This window comes from Cucumis melo, chromosome 2, assembly GCF_025177605.1.
Source record: "Cucumis melo cultivar AY chromosome 2, USDA_Cmelo_AY_1.0, whole genome shotgun sequence".
In the NCBI taxonomy this organism is placed as follows: Eukaryota; Viridiplantae; Streptophyta; class Magnoliopsida; order Cucurbitales; family Cucurbitaceae; genus Cucumis; species Cucumis melo.
In genome coordinates this window covers 11196172-11206499 of record NC_066858.1, presented here as the reverse complement: position 1 = coordinate 11206499, position 10328 = coordinate 11196172, and the positions used below count along the sequence as shown (strand labels likewise).

Sequence of the window (10328 nt, the reverse complement as noted above, 5' to 3'; positions counted from 1 at the left end):
ATGAAACAGCTACTTTTTGCGCTAACAATATGCAACAGGGCATGATTATTTTGCCGACCAAATATGCGCATAAATATCTCCAACTTCACCATGTAAAAACTCTCTTTCGAGAGACTTGTGGAAGGGAAGTGTTAGACCCCTTCCCCATGCCTGTCCTCATATTCACCCTTTCTTCGATCAACTTCTAAGTGTGAGCTTAGAGAGAGATAGAGAGAGATTACAAAGAGAAGCTCACAAATCATTCTCATAATTAGGACAAGTTTATCTCAAAATCTGGACATCTGAAACACTTTAGAACTCCTCGAGTTAATCAAACATTCCACGGTATATAACTTTTTTTTGTAGCAACAAACACCCGTAAAAGCTTGCTTATCTCCCTCATTTCTTAACAAAATTACCCCAAATTTATTTCATAAAACTCATAAGAAACGTCTTAACTAACTAACCTGTGAATATGGGATCGACCTCAAAAACCCTATTTCTCACATTCAACTTAAAGCATGTACAATATTAAGTTTCTTTAAATTTCAGCCATTTCGAGAAAGAATTAGCTCTTACATTTCTTCATGAAAAATGTAGAGAAGCCTTTTATATTTCTAAACTCCAAGTTACAACTTCTAATTCATTCTCTACACTTCAAATCTTTAAAATACAAGGCTGCTACAGTTTAACCAGAAAATTTTCCAAGCTTGATGTTTTTCTTTAATCTTCTTCGTCTTTCCGATCAGATCACTCCATGGCAATGAAGGTTCTTCTTCTTCAAGCAATTCTTCTATAGAAAGTTTGATGAAAACTTCGTGAAAATGGAAGCACCGATAAATATAAACAATTTTCTTTCATTTTCCTTTGGATGGACGACAACCTCTCATTCATTGACCCTATTATCTTCTACTTCCTACTTCACTTCCCACTTAGTAGCCACTCTCAATTCCCAACTTATTACTCACTTAACACTTTCTTTAACAAATTTTGTCTAAAATTTAAATTAATTAAATAAATAATTATTACCCTTTACCTAAAAAAAACTCAATAATGGGCTCGGTTTCAACTTAGTTTCCTTCAACTTTTCTTTGTCCAACCTATATTTTTTTTCATCCTTAGCAACCTGATAACTTGTAGAAACACAGGTTTTTATAGACTTTTAGGTAGAATAATGAAGTCTTAATGTAGAATAAGGAAGAAAACACGAAGCAAAATGGACAAAATAGGATAATTACGCGTTACAAGCATCAAAAGAGTAAAATTCTTATTTATCACGGTTTTCATGTCTTAATGCAGGTTTTTAAGTGAAAGACAAAGAAGTAGCAAATCGAAAAACATGAGGCGATAAGGTGCACATCAACCAGGCAACAAGAGAAAGATGTTAGGTGATCTGCATGGCCTAGACGACAAGAATGGTTGGCATGGATGTCAGAAAAGGACAAAAAGACGTTATCAGTGTCGTACAGCAGTGTCAGAGAATTAATGACGCCCAGACTATGTTAAGTCCCATCAGTCGTCACCTATAAATACAAGGGTATCTCCTCCAAATAAAGTGTGTGAAATTTTATGAAGAACAAGCTCAACTTCATCCCTTACCTCTCTTCTTTACTTTAGGTGAGAGCTTAGAGAAGAGTTTAGAAAAATCCAAACCCCATTGTCTTTGAGAGAAATCCAAACCCCATTATCTTTCTCTAGACGCACCTCAAAACATACATCCATAAGAGAAGGTTTAAGCCTTTGTCCCAATACAAGGTCTTGCATTACATCGAACTTGGAGTTCAAAATCAGCTAGAAAATCATAAACATGATCGACTTCCTTAATTTTTGGATACTGAACACCTCCACACAAACAATCCCAAATAATTTTAACATAAGTCCATCTCTTACAAGATTAAAAACAATTTATTAAAGTATGAAGTGACAACCATCGTCTCCTATTTCCACTTGTGAGCCCATTTACACTGAGAGTAAAGGTGAGACACATTCTATCTTTTATAATATAACTTATGAACTACGTCTCAGATATGCCAAGCAATCATAACATACAACAATGATTTTCCTATCTTAGGTTCCATATTATTAATCAGCAGCAATCAAACGAGAGAGTATTCTCATTTTCGAACGTGCACCTAAAGGTTTAGGTCTTAGTATCTCACCAATTAGATATTTGAACTTGTGACACCCCTCAAATGCTATTTTAATGGACTGAGACCAAGAGAAATAATTCTGGCCATTCAACTTTTCTCCTACAATTAACCTTGTGAAATTTAACATAGAGCCAGACAAATAGTTTATAGTAGTTAAAGTAGGAAAAGAGGTTATATTGAATTCACTGGATACATCGATTGACCGAAAGAAATGTCAGAATTTACTGTACTGGAATTTAAGTTTGTGGGAGCACTTAAGGTTGTTCTAAGAGTAGTGATTTGTTGCTGAAAACTTATCGAAAGATTAGCCAATTGTTGATGTACCATTAGCAAAGATAGACTAACCGAAACTTAATCTCCATAACTAAACGACGCTAGAGTTGGACGAACATGCAAAAACTAAAGGTAATGATCAAAGTATGCTTCAACAACAGCAATAGTGTTAGTAGCGAAAAATCGACGACTCTAGTGGTAAATGTGACGGAAGCAAGGTTAGTGCAAAATGAAGGTTATCTTACACCAATTGGTTTTTGTCGATGATTGCTAGGGTTTCATCACCTTCTCTAATACCATGTTAAATGATAAAAATTAAAAGAGACACTAGATTGGGCAACTGGGAGAAGATTGAGGTTTTTTATGGGTTTTAATTGATTTTACTGTTTTGGTAGAGAAAAAAATTAAGGAATAGTTGTAATCATTGTTTTTTTTGGAGATGAGTTATTTAGGATTCTAGAATAATTATATTCTGGAGGTAAGTTTTTTCACTAAAATAGGGGTATTTAACACATTTGTGCAGCAGTATTTTTTTTTATTTTTGTATGATTTTACTGTTTCACCAATTTAAATTAAATTTTATTATTTATTCAAAGGAAGCCTTCAATTTTGTTATTTTTCTAGTCAACCCAACAATAAAAATGTGAATCATGAGCCTAATTAATGTAATTTGTTTTCCCCTCTTTTTCTTTGCAAATATATCATAAAAAAATTGAATTATTAGTTAAATTTTAAATACAAAAACTATTTTTTTAGCTTCGAAAGCTTGACTTGAGTTTTGACATCTTTACATGGGTATTGTAGGAATAAATGTGAGACAAATCAAGCTATTGATAGAAGTTTGTCATTTCTCCAATTAGTTTTAAATATTGTTATATCCTTTATTTAAGTGATTTTTTTCAAAAATAGAACAAAGTAGTAAAATATTTACATCGTATAGAATAATGTTTGAAAGGAAAAAGCCTACAGATCTACAATGTAAAATACTAAAAATACCTCAACCAACACGTGATGTAATCGTCTTCTAAATGATTGTGTACAAGAGTCTAAATGAATAATCTACGATCGTTTAAATCATGATACACAATCGTATAGTTCATTTTAAATAATATACTTTACTAATACACGATCGGTCACACTATCGTTTACCATAACTACACGATCGTTTAAAATATATCACAAGGATAGACAATCGTGCAGTGAATTAATATACTCTATATGATGTGTTATCATGTTGACCATAGTAAACAATTGAGTTGATCATGGTAAACGATCGTGTAGTAAATGTAAATAATCGTTAAAAACTTCAAATCTAACGATAGTGACAACCATGGTAAAGGATCGTGCTGTAAGAGATCGTTTAGATAGTGGTAGCATGATCGTATAGTTCGTTTTAAACAATGAAAAAAAGACTTCAAATTTAAACTATCGTGTTGACCATGATAGATAATCGTTTTGATCATTTAGAATGACATTTAAACGATCTTGATATTCTCGAATGTGAAAAAAATGAAGAAGAATATTAAAATAATCATGAAATAGATTCAAAGAATGTTGCCAAAAACAATAAAGAAATAAAAGATTTTAAAAAAATAAATCGTTTAAAAATAGAATAAAAAAATCTAAAAAAGGAGACGATATAATCTAAAAGAAAAGAAATCACAAAGAAGAAAGAAGAAGAAAGAGAAATGATACAAGGGTAAATATGAAAATTATGAAAATTATAAAAAAATTTACCTCCTTTATAGGCTTTTGTTTTTTGTTTTTTCGATTTTGTTACATTTATGTAAATTAATTTTAATTTAATCTATTCTGAAATCTACCCGTTACAATTACTCTAAAAAAATTAATTTTTATTTAGAAAAGTATATTTAGATTAATAAAAAAAATACTTCACACTTTTAAAACAAGTAACAATGTTAATTATTTTTATTCATTATGTTAATAAGGAAACAATAAATCGATAATGTAGATAAAATTTTGCTGCCAGCGATGCAATTGATAATGAGGATAGCCTTTATTTCAATCCCTCATGTTGAGTGATGTATTGAGTGAATAATTTGTCTATGGAATGGTTTTGAGTATGAAAAATAAGGAATTCAACATAGTTAGAGTTTGTAGAATACACACTTACAAACGCCCAATGAATTACATCTATTTTCTTTTTCTAATTTTCTTAATAAAAAATAATATTAAACTTGGGTTTCGACAAGCCAAATTTATCATTAAGCTAGCTAGTTGTTATAAAAAATAATACTAATGAAAAAAAAACTTTTTTGCATTAAAAAAATGCTCCAAAATCCAAACTATTGAATAGAAATTACACAACGAACATACAACAAAGGGAGCCTTACATACAAAAAAGAAATCTAAGCCTTCGGCTATCTTAGCACACGGAAGAAGAGCCCAAGTAAGCACTATAACCAAAAAAAAAAAAAAAAAAAAAAAAAAAAAAAAAAAAAAAAAAAAGCCATTTCCTTCTTTCTAGTGACGAACCTTTGGGGTTGGCCAAACCATTCAAGAAGTTGAAATGTCAAGGGCATTCTCAGCCATCAAGACTAGAAATATAAACTGCTGATATCTTCCTATATTCATCTCACATTTTGGGAACCCGGTCCGAATTGATACAGTGTGTTGTTACTACTAAGGCTTTGATCGTCTGAACTCAAACCAGATTTCGTAGTGATTAAAAAGCAAGCTATCATGTGTGCGCTTTCCTAGATATTCAAGTCCTAAATTTGTGAGACGCTTCGTACATTCCTCACCTCCCAACCGTGAACAGAACTTTATGTTATGGGACACAAAAATTCGCCCATCATATGGCTTTAATTTGTTGGAAAGCCTCTCTAGTCCAACCCATACAAGCTTATCGGGCATGTGAAGGAACACAGCACTAGCATATATTAAATCATAATGAACTTCAGAGCCAAATTTACTGAAGTTCATGTCCTCCCCTTTCACGATTAATGGACGCTTGCTTAAGAGACCTTGAGATGGAAGCTCGTACCTGAAGGCAGCCATCATAGAGAGTTCATCCCTCTCGAGACAATGGTAATGTCCACGCCTAAGGTATCGAATGAAATGCAAGCCAACTCGTAGAGTGCCACATCCAATCTCCAAAACATGTGCATCTGGTGTTATATGAGAGAACTCGGCTAGGAATTCAAACACATCTCGCCCACCTGCCCACGGTTCACCATAGTTACTATGGTGCTCTTCAACCAGAAGCTCACCAGGGCATGGAAATGCTGTACGGTTCTGATCCTCTGGTCCCTCATAATGTGATATACCCTTGAATCTATCATGAATTTTACGAACTATGTCAATAATGGATGAAGTATTCATATAAAGCACAATATACACGGTTCACAAGGAGTAGAAAGAGCAACAAGTTTAAATGAACAATGAATCAGCAGCAAAACAAAGATACCAAAGTTACAATAGATCAATGAATAAGCAATTTGGCCGACATAAATCATAAGAATCATTCAAGGAGTATTACTGGATGACATTCTAGGTAGAACATTCAAGGAAGTTTGAATTTATATCATAGAAATGATTTAAAATTTCCATTCATATTTCGTAATGATATAAACAATGAACACGTAAAAACAAAGATATCCAAGTTACAATTGACCAACGTTACACTATATCAATAAATAAGTAATTTGACCAACGAAATCCGCAAACATCAATCAACAAGCTTTGATGGAGTTCTATACAGTGCATACAAGCAAGTTTATACGTTATCATGAAAACTACACCTTTTTCATTAATATTACAAAATGATGTGATGTCCAATTTTACCTCTTTTCCATTCAACTTCAGAGAAGACAAAGTGCAGAGCTTCCAATGCTGTTATAAACTAATTGACATGCAAAAGAACCTAAGTAAATAACTATCACTAGCAATCTTAGGATGGCCTAAGAAAAATTATCATCTATACTTCAGGTTCAATTCTAGGCAGTCAACACAAATGACTTATATAAAACCACAAATTTGAGATTAGTAATCATTGGACGGTGCAAGACAACTAGGTAAAGCATAAAAGTTTAATTTCAATTCGTTAAATTACGTTTGTCTCAAACGAGAGGAAAAGCTATTAGTTATAATACAAATACTCACTGTCTGAGATCTTCAAGCTGTTGAGCCCTAGTGCGAGGGTTGATGCCTTTCCGAAGCACATTTTCATGCATCTGCAGCCCATTAGCTTTGATTTGATCCTTCACCCATTCAACATCGTCCTTGTTCGTTAGAACCCCTTCACCAATGTGGACTCCATTATTGGCTGCAGTACCGGAGACAACAATGCGGGGAGTAACAGGGCATGAACAAGAGGAGAGATTGGAGATAAAGAAGAAGCAAAAGAGAATCACAGCAAAGCCGGTGAGTAAGAGCACTGGAAAGGTGACAACAATCCCTTTTGGAGACGATGATGAGGACCACAACGCCATTAACGGAGTACAACTGACAAAAAATGCAAGCTTCAGGCTAAGTGTTTCCTCCTATAATGGGCTTCTCGTAAGGTGAGAATCTTAATTTCAAATAATAATAAAATAACAACAATAATAAGGTTAAATTACCAAGGCAATCCCTGAAGTTTAAAGCTTGTGTTTATTTGATCATGAACTTTAAAAGTGTCTAATAAGTACATGAACTTTATAACTTAAAATAATAGATTCTTGAACTTTCTCCAATAGGTCCTTAAATCTTAAATTTTGTGTTATATAGGTCATTGAACTATTCAACATTTTAAAAAATCATGAACTCCATAGATAAAGTTAGAAGCTTAACATCACATTTGACATGCCATTCAATTCTATATCCAGAACATACTTTTTAAAAAAAAAATTGAACTTTAGACTTATTAATTATGGAGATTAAAAGTTCGAGGACCTCCTATAAACATATAAAAAGGTTCAAGAACCTATTAACGCTTTTACTAAGGAAATTTTCAAATTTCTTAAAGTCTTGATCTCTTTCAATGGGATCTTGAAGTCGACTTACTAACTCCCTACGGTATATAAGATCTAACCTTATAATGACATATCAACCCCTCAACCATTTATACTCAAGGCCCTAATATTTTTCTTATTTTCCTTAACACAACATCAGCCTAAGCCATTTATATCCAAGACCCAAAAATCCTCCTTACTTCCTTTCATACAAACTCAAGGCCTTCTAACCCTTCTTTCTAGATCATGCTTGCCCAATGACCACATTAACATAAACTTTCACATACTCATTATACTTCTTCAAACAATCTTAAGAACACAACATGCTTTACACATCAGAACACATAATAGTTCATGACAACATATAGAATATTAAATCACATTTTTCAAACAAAACAACAAGCATGAAACATACAAAGCATTAAGCAAACAGAGTAAAGAAGCAAAAACTGTTAGCATTTCATTCTAAAAGCGCTCTTAAGCTAGTCAATCAGCTCCTGAAACAAAAAAAACTAGATTCTAAGGTTAAAACTCAGTTCTTACCCAAGTGGACCTTAAACTTAATTTCAATCACCCTAACCTAAATGCATAAGAATTCCAATAAAGAGAAACACATTTCGAACATTTAAATGGATTCAACAATAATGTAGACGAACGGTTGCCCACTAATCCTTACTGGAAAGAAAAATAGCTTGGGTCTATGCCGGATTGTGTTCGAATAGGTTCGAACTCACAGATCCACAGGATATGGGTGTTCAGATTCGAGGTCCTTCGGGTTGTGGGTCACAAATCCAATCACAAAAACAGGTTGGGTTTACAGATCTGAATTGCTGGAGTATTTGCCGAGCGGACACACCGCTGCTGAAGGAGCCGTTGCCAGTGGGCCGCGCGTCTGGGTGCTCGTCGTTGCGGCAGAAATCAACCCGCGCCTTCCACGCTTGTGGTAGGCCGAAGAAGGTCGCTGAAGCCCGTCGCAACGTGGGTCAGTGTTCAAGCGTGGGTCTACGTGGCCGTGAAGCTCATGGTGTTGAGCGTTCCAGGATGAGACGTTGGCGTTCACAGATTAGGTGTGCACAGACGTTTGAGGCCGCAAAGGGGCGGTAACGTTCCCGGAGTAGCTGGTGGATCGCCGGAGAAGAAACTCTACAGAGGTCGTTGTGGCTGAAACTCGAATGACTTGTGAGGCTACGGTTTCTTTTACCTTTCCCTTCTCTCTTTTTCTTTCCTTTTCTATTTTCCTAGAAAGTAGGGTCTAATCTGTAGTATATTTGTTTGTATTTTTTTACATGGCCACTAGATTTTCAACCATTCATGTTTTCTTTTCTTTTTCTACGTGGAGTCTCTAGCTTCCTTTTTTTTTTTTTTTTTTTTACCTTTCTAATTTCTAAATGATGAGTAAAATGAAACATAATTTGTTAGGGATGTTTTTAGACTCAAGGTTAGAATTGACTAACATGAATTTGTCGTTGTTTCAAACCATGTTAATCAAATAAATTTTTGAACTCCAACTTATGTTAACCACACTTAGTATAAGCGGTAAGATTCGTCTCCAAGAAGAATCTCATCATTTTTAGCTAATAATTGAATTCAAATGGTCAAGAGGGAGTTTGTGTAAATTTTGATTGCAAATGAATTTAAATGATTGAAATGTAAAAGCTCAATTAAAAGGGGTTTAAACTCAATTAAAGGGTTCTAGCTTAGGAAAAATCAGAATCCACTCATCTAGTTGGTTGCTCATTAAGAAACACTAAGAGATCGCTGCTCGCTTAATTTTATTCTTGACTTGTTTACTTAAAAGCTAATAGTTAAACGCCCTAATACACTAATTAATCTCTTAATTAGCCTATATGATCCACTAATAGAATTCAAACGTCCATATTAATTTAGCATACATATTAAGTATCACACCCCCTCTCAAACCACATTTTTTCGATTCAAGAGACGACTTGAAGTCAACCGATATCATCTTTTCCTCAACGATACTAGCTGATCTTAACTTCTAAACCTTTAATTAAAACTGAACGGAAGCATATAACTAAATTTTGGAGAAAGAAAATTCAAGTGCAGCCTATTTTATTTTACAAACTTTTAAATGATTCTTACAATGACAAGACCAGACTTTTAATACAAATCAGTTCTCTGTATTACAACACCACTGACTTTGATCTAGTATACTACCTTGAACATGATTACTTTACTAACTTTCCTATCAAACTAGTTGGCATGGTAGCAATAGGCTCAGCTTAGGAAAACATGATTATCATTTGAAAAGTGAGAAAACATTTTGAAAGAATGAGCTAAAAATCCCAGTGAATGACAGTTTTGTAAAACATGCTTTTAAAATAGTTAAGCTCAAAGTTTAGCTTTTTAACATATGCAAACCACCATATAAATAACATGTGGTTTCTAAAACATTTCAACTTTGTAAATCAATCTTCTCAATAAATAATTCTCTGCTTCATAGAAAACGATTATCTGTTTATTATATATTATGAAACTTGATCACGTTAGCTTCATAGTTCAATATTACCATGCCTGATAAACTTGGTCATGATATTATCATGTCTGAACTCAGTCAAGATAGTAGAGTAAAATAGATACTATCCTACTTGAATTCAGTCAAGATAGTAGAGTAGGATGGATACTAGCATGCCTAAACTCGATGGTAGCTGGCTAAGTGGTCAACAAAGCCCTATATTCATGATAATCTGTGCACATTGACCATAGATAACTCAATGTATAGAACGAACATGGTTTTTTCGCTAATACTGTATTCATCAAACTCATGCTTTGCAAATAGCTTTCTAACACAATAAACCATTTTATTTCAGAAATCTCAAAGCATACTCATAAATCATTTCTAACTAGCTCAAACATGTTCAAAATGATCTATTTGAAAACATGTTTGTAAATAGCTTTAAAGTCATGCATAATAAATCAAGCTTGAAATATTCTTAGAAACTAATTAAAT

At 33.5% G+C, this 10328-nt stretch overlaps 1 protein-coding gene across 2 annotated transcripts; it reads right to left on the bottom strand.

The window, feature by feature from the left end:
• Positions 1 to 4662: 4662 nt before the first annotated feature.
• Positions 4663 to 8599, bottom strand: LOC103487243 (uncharacterized). Of its 2 annotated transcripts, none has more exons than XM_051080796.1 (3): positions 8034 to 8599; positions 6528 to 6907; positions 4663 to 5700 (listed from the first exon to the last, which is right to left on the bottom strand). In XM_051080796.1, the coding sequence occupies exons 2-3, from the start codon at positions 6854 to 6856 to the stop codon at positions 5046 to 5048; spliced, it is 984 nt and encodes a 327-aa protein (XP_050936753.1). In that variant the 5' UTR covers positions 6857 to 6907; positions 8034 to 8599; the 3' UTR covers positions 4663 to 5045. The 2 variants fall into 2 exon arrangements, with proteins under 2 accessions (XP_050936753.1, XP_008443725.1); XM_008445503.3 differs by having other exon boundaries at positions 6528 to 6869.
• Between the last annotated feature and the right edge of the window lie 1729 nt (positions 8600 to 10328).